The 15,643-nt window shown below is 46.1% G+C and overlaps 7 protein-coding genes across 7 annotated transcripts; 3 read left to right on the top strand and 4 right to left on the bottom strand.

The window, feature by feature from the left end:
* Window positions 1–509: 509 nt before the first annotated feature.
* I302_108017 (uncharacterized protein) lies at window positions 510–930 on the top strand (the record flags this gene model as incomplete). The annotated part of the gene is made up of 2 exons (XM_019194210.1): window positions 510–600; window positions 698–930. The coding sequence occupies 2 exons, from the start codon at window positions 510–512 to the stop codon at window positions 928–930; spliced, it is 324 nt and encodes a 107-aa protein (XP_019044333.1).
* A 1,115-nt stretch (window positions 931–2,045) lies between these two features.
* Window positions 2,046–2,449, top strand: I302_108018 (uncharacterized protein; the record flags this gene model as incomplete). The annotated part of the gene is made up of 2 exons (XM_019194209.1): window positions 2,046–2,211; window positions 2,286–2,449. 2 exons carry the CDS (start codon window positions 2,046–2,048, stop codon window positions 2,447–2,449), a joined length of 330 nt encoding a protein of 109 aa, XP_019044332.1.
* Window positions 2,450–2,700: 251 nt separating this feature from the next.
* I302_108019 (uncharacterized protein) lies at window positions 2,701–7,759 on the bottom strand (the record flags this gene model as incomplete). The annotated part of the gene is made up of 36 exons (XM_019194208.1): window positions 2,701–2,728; window positions 2,789–2,805; window positions 2,869–2,959; window positions 3,027–3,091; window positions 3,161–3,354; window positions 3,410–3,437; window positions 3,500–3,571; window positions 3,629–3,790; window positions 3,856–3,893; window positions 3,962–4,058; window positions 4,138–4,214; window positions 4,275–4,349; window positions 4,410–4,450; window positions 4,505–4,555; window positions 4,611–4,733; window positions 4,783–4,864; window positions 4,936–5,057; window positions 5,122–5,185; window positions 5,242–5,308; window positions 5,358–5,419; window positions 5,494–5,666; window positions 5,722–5,757; window positions 5,821–5,872; window positions 5,929–6,019; window positions 6,081–6,175; window positions 6,229–6,250; window positions 6,303–6,479; window positions 6,545–6,570; window positions 6,638–6,692; window positions 6,764–6,862; window positions 6,930–6,979; window positions 7,034–7,084; window positions 7,145–7,204; window positions 7,269–7,349; window positions 7,452–7,655; window positions 7,714–7,759. 36 exons carry the CDS (start codon window positions 7,757–7,759, stop codon window positions 2,701–2,703), a joined length of 2,874 nt encoding a protein of 957 aa, XP_019044331.1.
* Window positions 7,760–8,097: 338 nt separating this feature from the next.
* I302_108020 (uncharacterized protein) lies at window positions 8,098–9,625 on the bottom strand (the record flags this gene model as incomplete). Its single annotated transcript, XM_019194207.1, has 9 exons — window positions 8,098–8,233; window positions 8,316–8,429; window positions 8,497–8,533; window positions 8,617–8,794; window positions 8,878–9,040; window positions 9,134–9,214; window positions 9,276–9,283; window positions 9,356–9,437; window positions 9,582–9,625. 9 exons carry the CDS (start codon window positions 9,623–9,625, stop codon window positions 8,098–8,100), a joined length of 843 nt encoding a protein of 280 aa, XP_019044330.1.
* A 393-nt stretch (window positions 9,626–10,018) lies between these two features.
* I302_108021 (uncharacterized protein) lies at window positions 10,019–12,069 on the bottom strand (the record flags this gene model as incomplete). The annotated part of the gene is made up of 12 exons (XM_019194206.1): window positions 10,019–10,060; window positions 10,174–10,218; window positions 10,316–10,484; window positions 10,645–10,766; window positions 10,842–10,913; window positions 10,999–11,116; window positions 11,180–11,213; window positions 11,335–11,428; window positions 11,549–11,659; window positions 11,731–11,758; window positions 11,822–11,886; window positions 11,965–12,069. The coding sequence occupies 12 exons, from the start codon at window positions 12,067–12,069 to the stop codon at window positions 10,019–10,021; spliced, it is 1,005 nt and encodes a 334-aa protein (XP_019044329.1).
* Window positions 12,070–12,400: 331 nt separating this feature from the next.
* Window positions 12,401–12,838, top strand: I302_108022 (uncharacterized protein; the record flags this gene model as incomplete). The annotated part of the gene is made up of 1 exon (XM_019194205.1): window positions 12,401–12,838. One exon carries the CDS (start codon window positions 12,401–12,403, stop codon window positions 12,836–12,838), a length of 438 nt encoding a protein of 145 aa, XP_019044328.1.
* A 282-nt stretch (window positions 12,839–13,120) lies between these two features.
* On the bottom strand, window positions 13,121–15,464 carry I302_108023 (uncharacterized protein; the record flags this gene model as incomplete). Its single annotated transcript, XM_019194204.1, has 2 exons — window positions 13,121–13,785; window positions 13,928–15,464. 2 exons carry the CDS (start codon window positions 15,462–15,464, stop codon window positions 13,121–13,123), a joined length of 2,202 nt encoding a protein of 733 aa, XP_019044327.1.
* Between the last annotated feature and the right edge of the window lie 179 nt (window positions 15,465–15,643).

Below are 15,643 nucleotides of genomic sequence, written 5' to 3' on the forward strand. Positions count from 1 at the left end.
TACTCAATCTATACTTGGGAGAATCGAAAGAAACGAGGCGGGCGAAGTGAATGGGGGAAATAGGCAGTACCTTCAAATTGATATCATCTTTCCGCTACGTTGCTTTTAGGTAGAAACGTCTCATCTGGTAGTGCGACAGAGAGCCACGAGACAATCCTTTATGTTGTTTACTGTATTGTTGTGTAACGCAAACATTGAAACAATCAATTATCAAAGGGACTATTCCGTCAATTGACTAGTCTGACCTGCTATATATGTGCAAGATGCTTGACTCTTGGATATATAAGTCATGCCTTGCGAAAGAGCGATTTATCTCCTCCACAATGTATCTATAATTCAATACAACAAGTTGATAGAGAGGTGTTTGACAAAAATATACATGTTACCCATTCGTTTGAAAAGGTAAGCTCAAACAGAAGGTAATTCAAGGTGCCACAGCTTACTGTAACAGACTTATGTACCACAACAACACTTGTCCAGTTAAGAACGCAAACAAAGTATAATTCAAAATGGCGATTTCAGGTGTTACCACTGCTTCCTCTGTCGCCGCTGGAGGGAATTCTTCCTTCGGTTCAAGTCCTGCAGCAAAATATATAATCAGTGGGTTTCACATCTCCTCTTCTCTCGCCACTTTTATAGTCAGCATGAAGAGTCGGGTCAAGCTGATATTGGGGTTGTTCGGGTATCGGTATAATAGTTGCCATCGCCGCCATCGTGCTCATTGTTCTGATCTGGTTGTGCCTCCTACATGTGCAAAAGAGGAGATTTGCAGGCAAAGGTATCTTTGGACGAGCGCGAAAATGTGAAGAATGTAATCGGCCTCTGGGCGATGATAAGAGATATACCGATGGAACGTCCCGTTGTATGCCGAGTAGGATATGGTATCATAGGGGCTGCGGCCCTGAAAGCGTGGAGCTTCAGACTGCTTAATGCTCCTGTATTGATGCCGTAGATATACACAGCAATATGCAAGTGCTCTTCGGGTCATTGAGCACATACAGTTCGGAAGCATAACGTCCAATGGCTTTAGCATGTATACAACCTTCATGGACTCTCCCAGCACGATTGATGTGCACGATATCTTTCCCGATCTTTTCTTCAACCTATCTTCCGTCACCCAACCCTAGGAAGCGGCCCGGCGAGGCGTGGACAGACCATTCTGTAGATACCCGTACTTGAGAAACCCTAGTATCCCAAGAGAAGTTCCCGGCATATAAGATCCCATGGCGTCGACCCTCAAGGTCTGGTGTGCCAGACCTATTGAACGCTCTTCCCAAGTGGATGCCACTGGATTGCAAGATCAGCTCGGTGATCACAGCCGAACTTTCTGAAACCAACTCATACTGTACTATATAATCTAAGTTGGTGCAAACGAATAACGGCTACGTCTTGTTATGAGATACATGTACAGAGTATCTCATTGATTCGACTTCTCTGGTTCGGCACCTAGGGGAATATGTGGTGCGACATCATGATGATCCTGTTCCCCTTGCTGACGCGAGCAACGTCGGTTTGTGTTGGAGTATTACCTAAGGATGGCAGAATCCAGTCGTCGAACCGATCGTTTTCGTACAGGACATCGCATGGTACCCCCCAGATCTGACACGATATGTCCTTGCAGCAAATTTATCTCCAGCCCCATCAAGTCAAAGGATACTCCTCAAACAAGTCACTGCGCATCTCACCGTTGTATCCGATTCACATCCTTTGACTACCCCAATTGTCCACCGAAACATATCCATGGTTACTTCAGATTTGATGCGATATATATCAGATGATCAACACCCCAACATGATACCTTGTTCTTTCTGTCTGCCAAAAAGCCCAAAAGTAAATCCCAAAATACACCTAATAAATATAATCCATATCGTAACAATCAGCTATCCGTCCAGTCCAGTCGGTGCCACCCCAAAATACTATTCTAACTCTCAAGTTGTACACCAAATGGTCCTATCCCTTTCCCAAAACAGTTACCTCTAGTTGATTCAGGCTCATAAGTCATCCCCTACCCTCTAAAATAACATATTCATACTGTACCCACCGATATGCCAACAACCAGTTCCCGAAGCAGAGTTGTCACTCCCCCCTCCCCAACTACCCACACTAGCCTGACCTCCATTGCCAAGCCAACTTCCACGGAGGGTATCACAAGCGACCTTGCGAATCAGGGGCAGAAGTATATCGGTTCGCTGAGCTCTACGTCATTTACCAGTGAGTTCATACGTTACATCCCCACTCACCAGGAAGTTGGTAGGATGACTTAGTGCTGAATGGATACCACACAGTCGTTATCGTCATCATCCTTATTGGTATCTTGGCGATCTGTTTCATATTTTGGTTCTTCACCGTTGGGAAAGCCCGAAGACAGAAGAAGAAGAATCTGCAGCAATTCACGATACAGAATTCGGATGGTAGTAGTAGTACGACGGTGGTCAAACCGGGAGTATAGTCTAGATCTCGATGAAAGTCTATTTGTAGGCGATTGCATAAAGCATATTACACTTGAACATATGATGCATGATGTTCTACAATACATGAATCTACCTAAGACGCACGTACACGCGACTCATAGATGCGATAATACACAGTCGAACTGCTCCCACACATATTTCATACACTGAGAACATTTAGATCCCGTATCAACATCAACAGCCTAATCTATCGCATCCTTAACTGACCAGCCACTCATTCGAATTAAGCCTATTGGGTGTTCTGACCAAACATCTCTCTGGATCAAATTGAATGATTGTCAGCTGACCAACACATATGGAAAACACGGCTTCCTCACAAATATTGCCTTTTCATCTACAACGGTAAGATCAGCACATCATCCTCGGGGAACGGCAGTGGTCAGAAGAAAGCACTCACTTCTTGCGATTGAGACACGCTACCAGGCATGGTCTCAGCTATAGTCAGAGCTATTCGGCACCATTTACTCGCACTTTCCATTCTTGACGAGCTGCATCATTCGACCATCAATTAATCGCTCATCGTACATTGGGGGGTATTGTGAAAATGAAATTCACCCATATTCCGCCAAACCTTTATTCCAGGTAGTAGCGATAAGCCAGTGAAATTCGTCTTGAGGATACTATTGATCGGTTCCAACAGCGTTGAGCCCTGCCCTTCATAGGTAAGAAAAGATCAGATCATAGCTTACCTCCCTTCCCAAAGGCGTTCGAAGTATCTTCAGAGTTCTGGAAAAGTAATCTTGTGCTCTCGCCAGATCTTCTGGAGTGTTCCGGATGAATAGCAAAGTGATGATACCTCGTATCCATCTTGAAAATCGGACTACTTCTGCTTGGTTGGTGATGCCACATAAACCGATGATGGCTTGAAGGAGATGGTGGATGACTGAGCGTATTCAATGATGTTAGCAGTATCACTTTGATTGCCCAATATAACTCACTAGAAGTGGGACAGTCCGGATAGTCTAGCTAAAGTACAATCCAATCAGCACAATCCAAGTAGTACGTAGAAGGGCGGCGAATGGACTAACCAAGAGATTCGCCACCATTTCAAGTATTCGGATTGTTGCATCATTATCCGTCCGGTCTGAGGACTTCAATGTCTGCCCGTATCGTTAGTCACCTCCAGCGCAGATGAAACTTATATTCATTGTCCTTACAATGATGGTTCCCCTTATTTCTTCCCATCGATGAGCGTTGCACAACAATTCAATGCGATATACTTCAAGCAGATCCTTCATTGTGTTCGGGCCCCCATCCGCTGAAGATAAAGCCTTATGGACGGCGTGATAATATTGAAGAAGCTGATTGCGAAGTGTGAACTGGAAATTTTTTAAAGTCAGTCCAATGCTTTGATGATAAGCGATTATGTATTACAAGGACTCACCTTCTCGTTGCCATCTGGAAGATCACGATACTGGAAGGCTTGCCGAGAGTGTGAGAGTATTAGCCTTCCGAGAGTCCGAATTCCGCTCCCATGGAAAATCGCTCACCTTTGCCACAGAAGCACGCAAACATCGTCAAAGCGCGAGTTTTCTCCATGTTTGAATCGACATCAGCAGGATCAAGTCTCCGATACCAATCGATCAACTACATGGGAGATTAATGAGCATCAACATCAATTCGATCAGACAACGCATAGCATGTATGTTGGAAGACTTCAACTCACTTGGGCGGAACGATCGAAGAGCTTTGACAAAACTCCGGCAGAGAAATTTCCGAGTTCCGCTACTCCGAGATTGTACGCTGAGTGCCAAATGGTCAATCACCGAATAACAAGGCAAAACCGAAGAAGTTTTGGTTTACCTGATTTGTATAACCATGAGACAGTTTTGGCGTGCTCTTGATTCAGAGGTGTATCTCCTCTCAATGATCTTATGGCTATGGGGGAGTTCGACGTTAGTAAGGCGCTTCAATCCAGGTCATCGAGATGTCACTCACCAGAATCAAGCAGACCGACAACCTCGTTTCCAACAATGTCCCTGTTCGAAATTCGAAGTCAGTCGGCTTTCAGACTTTCATCTTCCCGGACCCACTTTTCTGCACTTTTGTTGGCAAGTTGCGCCACAGTTATGCGAACCATGCATCTGTGTTATAGGCGATTAGCTGAGCACATCGTTTGGTAGGTGACATCTATCTCACTTAATCAACGTCAACCTCTCAACTCTCAGGCTATCTTCCACATCAGGTCGTTCCAAAGCGTCCAATAATGACTGCAGCGTATCAAGCATGAACGTCTCACGACCTTCCTTGTTGGACAGTGTGCTGTCAAGCAGATATGTCAATACAAGATCTTGAACAGAGAGTACCCTACCTTATCAGGAGCAGATGACCAGCTTCAACATCCCTACACTCCATCAGTTGATCGATTGCCGATGATGCTTCTGCAAAATCATCTGATAGCGTCGGGTAAGCAAGCAATATCATTGCGTGCAGAAGCTGAATGTGTCTTGCAATTGAAACTCACTCTCCTCCGTCGCAATCAGGAAGGCCAGGTAATGAGTAGAGGCTTCTTCAAGCGGGAAGCCCCTGAGCAACTCCTTAGCTGCTATCAATTTACCAGCACGAACGAGGCACAGAGCAGCCTTCCTGTGTAAAGGAGATGGCATATCGTTAGTCTGCGTTCAAGCCTCCTCTGGAAAGCGTGACTCACCTTCGACATTGATTCGCCCTCTCTGGTTTACCAGATGGTAAAGCGGGATGGGCAGCCAGGAGATCTGTAGTCATTTCAGTATCAGCTGCCAGTAAATATCTCGGTAACCATCAAACCTACACCATTGAGCGGCTTCATCTAGTTTGCCCTGATTCTCGAATGATTTCTCGGCCACTTCGTTGAGTATCTACCATGCAGGTAAGCTTGAAGATCTACAGCATCACCTGTACACTCACCAATTGAATAGCGGCTATGCCAATTTCATCCAAATGTCGTTGTGAGCTGTTCTTGACGATAGCTATGAGAAGGGTCTCGATATTAGTGCATAAACTGCTATTTTACAGTGCAGAGTCAGAGAGCCGATGAGCCCACTTTCTAGCATCGACGATACTGCATTATATCCTGCTTGAGACTGGCCGACCAAAGACTGACGAGCTATAATGATTCCTTCGTATAGGATCCGAGACAAGTGATCTTCACCTCCCTCTTCCTTGCCACAAGCTGCATCGAGCAAGGATTGACAGATCCAGAGTGGAAGTATGGGGCTGTCAAATACATGTATTCAGTGAGAGATCTCACCTTGAAAGATGAACTACTCACTAATGCTCAGCTAATACTTGAGCTTGAGCGAAGATCCTTTGAGAAGATTTGTCATCAGTGCATAGTACAGACTAGAGACGATGAAACCTTTTCTCTCACTCATTGATCTGGTCTTCTGACCATTCGATATTCTCGATCAAACCGATAAGCACTACGATACCTATGTTATTAGATCTACTCTTTGGTTTTTAGGATCATACAACCTACCATCTCGAATGCCATTTTCGTTAGTGGGTTTTCTTTCCCTTGAAAGTAAGTGTATTTGAACCATTCGAGATTGGTAGGCAGTCAAACCATCCTGTATACACATCAGCCCAGTCTCCTATTTACCCGTAGAAATTCGACAAGGCGGAACTCACAATCGGGTGCCCTATCTTGACGATTTCGTTCAGCGTTTTCATGGCTTTTGGAAGATAGTTGGGATCTTTAGGAGCGTTGCTGATCTGCTCTTGAGCTAGTATTTTCCATCAGCAGATCTGCAGGCGATTGACATTATGTCAGACTTACCAATGCTCTGTAAGATTGTAATCTAAACTCGAAAATATCAGTTTTTGACCTTTCGGATCACACAAACTTCTTACATGAATGTCCTCGACAGTAGGTGTGTTGAGACCGATCTTTCTCATCTTCTCGATTATTGCGATACCTTGCTGAAGCCATTCAATCGGAGCTGTTGTAAATGGTATTTGATTCGCTTGCTTCTTTCGAGCTATAAGGTCGTGTGAGATCGACCAGCACTTGGTGACCAGTTCTTGATACTAAAGAACGGAGTGGTCACGGATAGTCAACAATCGCCAGGTCTGATCAAATGCAGGCGGCTTACTTTGGAGCCACCCATCACATCGAATTCTGTTGCAAATGATGTAGGATTAGGTCTGTCTCGGCCTTGTTTTGAATAAGAGTTGGATCCACTGACCAGCTGCTTTCATCATGAGGCTCAAAGCGAGATTATCATTCTTCCTTGATATCTCCTGACATGAAGATATCAGCTAAACTTTCCATGTCTCACCGTGAGCGAAAAGAAGGGATGTACAGGACTTACTAAGTCAACTCTCGCTAGAAGGAAAGTCGACAATACGTGATTTCTCTCCCTATTCTCTTCGGTCGACGAGAGCTTGGAAGCAGTCAGGATCTGTTGATACTGATCCGTAACATCGATGTCATTCAACCCAATCCCTTCTTCAATATTGCGAAAGGAGCAATCTCACCTCAGCACCGAGATGAGTCAATTCCTCTGCCAGTTCCAATTGACCCGATTCTGATATCATCGTCAGCTCATATATGCTGGCAAACACAACGGTAAAACACTTACGAGCGAGGAATGGGATAGCTGCAGAACACGCTCGCAGGAGACGAGCAGTTACTGCAAGATGAGATGATCAGCCATTAAATGAGGCCCAGGCAGAAGGGACAGGTGACCCACGTTCGAATGGCGGATTGGGTTCTGTAGAAGCTTCAATCAAACGGAAAGCTGTATGATAGACTATTAAAACCCAGGTCTGATCAGTGCATGGATCATTATGACTGTGGGTTGATAGAAGACATACGAGAAGCCACCAGTCCTATGTCTTTCGGTTTGCTCGCCACGGAATGCTTGTAGTCTGAAGTGAGGTTCCATATTCGTACGCCTGGAGGGGATGTCAACAATAACTCAGCTATGGGTGGTAATAGCATAGGACCGTCTGGATCATCCAAACCAAGGGAAGAGACGTGTGAAGTTTCTTACATACCCATTTCATCCACCTCTTGCTTCGTCGCAATATCACCTCCACCATCCTTCCTCTTCGCTGCTTTGCTCTTCCTGGTCAGGGTGCATCTTTCTACTTGATTTCTAGTCTGTTGTAATGCTCTGATCAAAGTTCCATGGTCTGTAAGATCGTCATAGGTGTTACGAGAGAAGTCATCGAGTAAAGGACGAAGAGTCTTCAGACAGTCTGGTACAATGATCGTCAACGTCAACTGGCGCCCACGAGATAAAATGGCTGGACATACCTTGGAGATCATCCTTGTTCTCGTGAGCTGATTTTGAGGATGACATCTTGAAGCGCAGTTGTGCTATTGAGTCGGTACTGAAGGTGAGATGGTGTTGGTGAACCCAAGTTGATCAAAGAAGTGAGAGGGAAGAGAAGTAAAGAGAAGAGAAGAGAAGAGAAGAGAAGATGGAAGAGAAAAGGAAGGAAGGAAGGAAGGAAGAAGAAGGGTGAGTCATATATATCATGGTTGACGTATATGTTAGTCATCCTCAATGCATGGTTTTTGATGTAATGGTGCACAGACAGTGGTCTGTGCGCATGATTGCTTCAGTCACGATGACAAGTTGATTTCAGCAGATTCACTACATCGCATGATACACACTACAACCTACACTCATATATATCATACAGCATGCATAGCATCCCACAACTGCTTCACCTCGGGTGTATCATCTTTTAAACCCGTTGCATCCTCCACAGCCAGAGCTTCGTTGACGTGAGAGAGTGTCGTGGAACCACACAGCGGGGTGATGTTCCATCTGATGTACAGGCGATCACGTCAGCTCAGGTGATCTGGACGGGGATCATGACTAGCAGATGAAAGAGAATGGTACGACGTACAGCTGACATAGCTTATAGATAGTTTGTTCAGGTGTTAATCCATACTTGGATGCTAGTGAGATCAAATGTGGATGTTGAAGGAGGGAAGGTGATCCAGTCAATGTCCAGAATGATCTGACAATCCGATCCTCGAATATCAGCTGAAGTCTCTCGAGGTGTTGCCCAAGTAGTCATTACTTACTGATATCGTATATCATGTTTCTGACAAATCTCCCATACTACCCAACCATCCCATCCCATCAGCGAAACGAAACGAAACGTTGTTACGGGATGACATAAGAAAACGATTGACCCCACTCACCCGCCCAATCCCACCCATTCCTTTCATACCACCTATTCTGCACCACCCCAATCTTCACTCCAACCCTTTCGATCAACCATAGAAACAACTTCGGATCGTATATATTGGATATGCCCAGATACCGGATCTTACCCTCTTGAACAAAGGTCTCGAGAGTCTGGTATGCCGAGAGGGTTTGCTATGTCCATTTATAGGTTTGAAATGTATGTCAGCTTGGAATAGTTTGATGAATGATGATCATATACATATACATGGACTTACCTCCCTAGTCCTCAGAGGCGAATGCAGGACCACCGAGTCCACATACTCCACTCCCAAATTCTTCAGGGAAGTTCCAAAGCTCTGTTTGACTTGCTCCGGGATGGGTAGGTTGGGATCATAAGGTAGGGGTTGGGATTGATCTTGCCCGTCGATCGATGTGAACCTGTATGTCGAGGTGAGTTGATAGTAACGATATAAGAGCAATGAGACTGATTTGAACAGAGTGAAGGAGTGAGGAGAAGAAAGGTAGACTTACTTGGTCTGTATGAACACTTCTTCTCGCTTTACCACCCCCTGCTCAAAGACATCTCTCAAAGCTTTCCCTACCAGGTCTTCCCTACATTCTCGATATTAGCTGAACCCAGTACCCCACTTTCCTGGCCGAGCAGAACACTGACCTATAGTGCTGCATCAACCATATCACCGAACAGCTTTAGTATCCCCCTCATCTCGGATGTAACGAGTACACCCAACTTACCTTGGGTTGACAAGCCGTATCGACCCCTCTAAAACCAGCTTTGATAGCTTGCGTGACTAGCTCGGTGGTGCGTTCTTTCTTCCTACATTACAGTATACAGTATCAATCAGTATCCAGAGATATATACAGCACGATGAGAAAAGTCATTTCCAAGCGAACCGAAAGCCGTAGAGGGATAGAGCACCTGCTTGGAGGGGACTAGGACTAGCGGGATGATCATACGCACCACGCCGTACCGTACATGATCTTTGGCATGTTTATTCCTGACATCTTGCTCAATCTCAGTATGGTAGGTATCATCAAGGGTGTGATCGCTTCTCTCACAATGGCAAGCTAGGCTTATTATATGAAAGATTGTAGATTATACGTGAAAGAATATGGATATGATCACTCAATCCTCTCGAAGGGTGTTTAGTGGAGCAGCTTCTCGATGCGATCAGCGGACATGGACATGCGCGGTGGAGGTGATTTTGGAAGCAGCATCCCTACAGTCTATGATGCCTGGTCTGGTCCTGCAGCTTATCCGTATCATATAACATCAAACAGGAAGAGCCAGAGTGCACATTTGCAATGAACCCGAAGCATAAACCAATTTAAACATTTGAAAAGACAGATGCATTAACCATCCCCATGCTACAGTATAACATCGCAATCCACATAGATCTACCAGTGTCGTTTCTGCTTCTTCTGGGCGTTGTACGTTCTCTAAATGCAGGTTAAAGTATAGTCAGCGATCAACAAGTCGAACTCAACACCGGTTAGGAAAAACAAAGCAAGGGAGTCCCGAAAATCGATAAGAGATAGAACGATCAACTCACAAAAGCAGCAATAGCAAAAGCTATGAAAGCCAATATACCGATTCCCTATAAATCGAACGATCGAATCAATATCTTATATCAGTTGCTCAACGACAGGCGACGGAGGTCTGAACCAGTCAAAATACCAGAAAACATCGCTCACCTTCAAGATGAACATGAACCATCCCGCAGCTCCACCGCCCGACGAAGATTTGGGACTTGGTCTACCCATTCCACTTCTTCCCTGGGACTTGGCATCTGCCGCCAAGGGGACTTGGTCTGTTCGGTATTGCGGTCGGAGAGTAGCGGAGAAGGTGTTGACAGCTACGATGCTATTATGACGAGGTGATTAGCACTGTCGCAATAAGTAGGCTAGAAGTGGAAAGCGAGATCAATGAGCAGGAGAAAGAGGTATCTTGGGTATGTAGTATGGCCATAATACTGCTCCGCTGCTGTGCCGTCAGGGGAAAGAACGAACAACGATCAACTCACTCGTGATTATCCGATACATCACCCGTAGCAGCCGTAAACCCAATATACGGGCTCTCAGGAAGATCAACAGGAGTTTCAAAGCACAGTTTCCAGTCGTTCACATATTTCGTTTGTAATTTGAGCTGTTCATCAAACAAAACCATATGAGCTATGTCCATCTTCGCAGTACGGAAACGGGAGAGGATGGGAAAGCTCACCTGTAAAGTTTTGTTCTTGATATACGTCAATCTCGCTTTAGTAGGTGTATCTCCCTGTCTTCTGAAGTTTTCCTATAAATATACATCCACAAATGCAATCAGCGCTATGCCACATATGAAGAGTTGGACGAAGACAGCAAAGCGCGCAGAGACGTACGGAACACCCGGCCAGCTCATTAGCCTCGTTATCATGATCATGGTCGTATTTCGTCTTTCCATCTCCTAGCATCGCTGTTACCCTGGGCCATTGGTATGAATGACGAGAGTTTGCGTAGCTACGTCGAGTGCGTCAGCTGGGATTCGCCCATCTGGCTGGAGGGGAAGGTAGAAAGACTGACGTATCGAAGAATATCCCTAGACCCGTGAAATAGTCTGTGTAGCGGAAATAGTTAGCAATGTTCTGCTTACAACGAGAATTGAGTACCTCGATATGAGGAGGATAGAGTATAAAATTTATATCATACTGAGGTATGGGAAACGGGGACCAACTCACCCACACTCCCAAATACAGGTCCTTCCTTCGCTCTATCCTTGGTCAACCAGATTGCGAACCCATCACCAAACATATTATGCGCCTTTCCATCGACCTACATAGCGATGAAGATTATACCCGTCAGCTGACATTCATATGGGATAGACTACCATAGTTGACCATTGTCTCCCTCATTCTTCCACTACTTTTGTAGAGAGAAAACACAATGACCCACCTTGAACTCCACATCGATCTGCCAATTCGCAACGCTCAAAGGCATTCTAGACCACAACCAACCTTTCTCCGATGGTTTATCTTGGGTGAGTCGTACGTGTTTGTTCGTGTTCTACCACCATGATCAAAGCATAAGCTGCGTGGACCTTGTTTCTCGATAAGGACATGGTAAAGAAAGCTTACAATGATAGCATTCCCTCCGAAATCCCACCTATCCCCAATAACATCAGCATCTGAAGAAAGGAAGAAGGCAGAAAAGGACAAAAGGACGTACCACCTATTCTGGAGATCACTATCCACATAGGGAGCAGCCAGCGAATGAGTCCGTAGTGGTGTCGTCTGAACCACGCAGCGATGTTAGTACTGGTACAAGGATAATCCGTTGATTGCTGGAAAAGAGAGAGAGCATTGACATACCTTCTCGATCATCCCCGCTATGCTGTCCTCGGTCGAATCTGCTGCACATACCACATTGGATAGGAGGAGTGGTATCAATGCTAATGTCGTTATGGGTCGTATCATCGTGGGCCGGTCTTCCGCTTGTCGATAGTATGTGGATGAGAATGAGAGGATTCAAGATAGAGTCGCTGTTCACTGATCTTTTGTCGCGTCTTCAACGATGGCATCCATCTCCACGTACAATGCATGGTGGTTCATGTCACGTGACCAGATAGGGATATCACTCGAATCCCTCTGATGTAGCCGTACCAGTAGCTGTGTGAGTAGCTGTACTTGATCACATCGCTATATCAATATCAATACATTCATGCGATACAGACAGACGAAAAGACACAATCGAACCATACAATTTGAACCACCGGAACCCGCTCAATCTTACGCCCTCACAAGCAGAATGACATCCAAAACCATCCAATTAACCTATACCCTCCACCCCCCCTCATCCATCTCCCCCCCTCTCGATGCCTCCTCATCCCCCATCCCATCCTCTTCAACCCTCACCTTCGCAGTCCCTCCAACACCCACAAATAGCTCAGCTATATCTCTACCACCCAAAATAACCCAACTTACATCAGATACATCAAAATACTACGAATCCCTGACCATCTCCCTTCGATCACTCCAGCAGAACCTCAACGACACACTCACAAAATACAAGGATGCCGTAGGTGATTTGGAGAAGCAGAAAGAGGATTTCGGGAAAGTGGGGCATGGTATGGGGAGGGCGACGGTGATGAGTCTGGCTGTTAATGGGGATTTCAAGGATCAGAGGGAGGGGTATCAGAAGGAGGAGAGTGAGAGTGGGAGTGAGGAGGATAGCGAGAGTGATTAGTCGGGAAGGGGAATGTTGTGTCTCATCCGAGAGAGTGACGCAAGGATGGTACTATGTGCATCGACACGTTAGGTATGTCTCATCTGGATCTGTCGAGGATCTAGATAAAGGGCAGCTGATCTCAAGTTGACCATAGATCGATACATCCCACACTTGTATTATATGTATCATCACTGTACATTACCAACAGACACGCGATGATTCCCAGCGAGCGATTCACAAACTAACTCCAAGCATAGGTACTGGACAACGACCAACAGAAGAACCAAGACGAACGACGAACTACCTCCTCTCCCTTAACCTATTCGCCCATTTCTTCTCCTTCCCTCCTCCGAAATTATACTGATCCTCCCCCAACCCAAAACCCACACTCCCCTTCCCTCGTAGACTCATTGGCGCAGCCGTATCTGTGTTTTCCTTGGGTCTATTGTGTCTGGTGTCGAGTGGTGTGCGCTGTCTCGAAGGTGCTTCGGGTGGATCAACCTCAGTGGGTGAAGAGACAGTTGTGGATGGTTTGGACAGCCAGTCATTCTGGAAGGGGTTGGTGTATCCCTTCTTGGGTTGAGGTTGGTCCCTTGCTTCCCTTCTTGTTCTGATATCAGGAGATAACGACGACGACGAGGAGAACGAGGAAGGCCGATAAACAGGTTCAGGCCTCTTCAATTCGGCTGTAGGGTCGGAAGGAGAGCTCTTGAGAACGCCTTTCCTTCTGTCACTCTTATCACTGATTTGCCGGCTGACTTCGGGTCTGTTCTTTGGGTGGCTGGAGGCAGAAGAGGAAGAAGAGGAAGAAGAGTTACCTAACAGGTCGGATATCTCACCATCCAGCGAATCTCGCTTTTCCTTTTTTGGCGAAGATTGATATGGGAGCAAAGCGGCTGTTGGAATTTCGTGCGTCGAGTGAGATTTGGAGGGTTGGCGCGGTACTGGAGGAATGAGGAGTTTACCTGGAAATGAAGCCGGGGTCAGGACTGATCACATGACAAGCCTATTTCCGATTGATCTCTTCGAAATGGTCTGACCGACATCTTGCTCAATACCTTCTTCGAAAAGATCTAAAACTGACGATTCAATACGAACATTACTCACCTGCTCGTGGTTCACCGTTCCTGTTAGAATTGGGGAATGCCCACTTCTGCTCATCCCCACCCCCGTTGAAAGCAGGATTCGCATTCGCACCTCCACCCGGACCATTACCCGTACCAATACCATTCCAATCGTCCACCCCCCCATTACCCCACCCACCTCCACCTCCCTGATGACTAGGCGCAGGTCTAGCAATCGGAATGGAAATATCCGTATGAGCACCCACCCCCGCCCTGTTCCCTCCCTCAGGCGGAACATCCATCGTAACCTTCCGTTGCTGCTGGTGTTCTGATCTATTAAACTGGTCGATCTCCCGATTCGCTTCCTGTACTTTCATCCTCCGCTGATTCTCCAATTTCTCCTCCGCTCTGAGCTGTTCATCCAATTTCACCTTGGCTTCAACGTACTTATGCTTGATCGCAGCTTTCTTCATACTTGTATACGTGGAAAACACCGAATCTCTAAATCCCCTTCCTGTACCTTTCTTGGTCAAGGCAGATTTGAGTGGTCCCCCGGGAGAAGGGGAGGGTCGGAACGAAAATGCAGATTTGGGTTCGACGCTTCTATCGGTCTCGTCATCACTATACTCCCTCCTCCTTCTGCGCCTATCCCTCCTACGCCTACGACGGGACGGTCTAATAATTCCTCCATCACTATACTCGTCTGACCAATCTTCATACTCATCATCACTCTCATACCTCCCCCTCCTACCTCGACCTCCACCCCGCCGACCATGTCCGAAAGCCAAAGCATTAAATCGTTGATCATCTTTCATCTCTTTTTTGCGTTTCAGCTCATTCTCCATGTCCTCCTTCTTCCTCTGCTGCTTATCATGTCGCTTCCGTTGAGAATGTCTGAAGAATAACCAACTTCCCCCTGAGAGTGCTAGGATACCGCAGATGATGAGAGCGAGGAGCTGCCACCATGATAGATTCGTAGTGGCCACTGCCGAGGAGAGGATGGAAGATTCACTCTCACTCCCTTCTCCGGTATTAGTTGAGGAGACTGCTTTGTTCCCGTTGGATAATGAGGATGGAGAGGCAGAGGACGAGTGGATAGTAGTAGTTCGAGTAAATAATGTTGAAGTGGGTGATGAGGCTGATGCTTTCTCATCGGTAGGTTTTGCTTCATCTTCAGAGGTGGAATCTGAACCGGAATTATCTTTCGTAGTCTTACTCCCTCGCGTGCTAGTGCTGGTAAACATTTCGAGGTTATTCACCACCGTGGGATTATCAGATCTGGTAGTTCGGATAGAAGGGGCTGCGCGAGTGGTGGGGTTCGGGTCGAGGTCGTTGAGCGTGGCTGCTCGTCGAGTTGTGGATGTGGCGCTGGGTTGTGGGGATGTCCGAGTGGGTGTGGAGATGTCTAATGTCAATTGACGTGGTGCGTAGTCGTGTTTGCGATTGTGATCGTGGCGGTGGGCTATATATGATTGTGCTGATGATACATGTTGAGTCGTCGTTGGGGAATCGCTGATGGCTGAACGTGAATCTATATTCGCTCGATGGAGAGGTGAACGAAGATAGTTGAGGGGTGCCATTTATTCTCATCATGCGCTTCACTGAAAATTCATCGGTTTGTGGGTTTTGTCGGGTATTTGATTTTCTGATAATTATAAGATAAGCCAAGTTGATTACTGGTTGAATGAATGTCTTTATACTCTGATAAACAGGTGTCGAAGCTTGGCAGCTTTTTTAATGATTATACTTTTAATTTGAG

The sequence above is a fragment of the Kwoniella bestiolae genome, chromosome 7 (genome assembly GCF_000512585.2).
Source record: "Kwoniella bestiolae CBS 10118 chromosome 7, complete sequence".
NCBI lineage: Eukaryota > Fungi > Basidiomycota > Tremellomycetes > Tremellales > Cryptococcaceae > Kwoniella > Kwoniella bestiolae.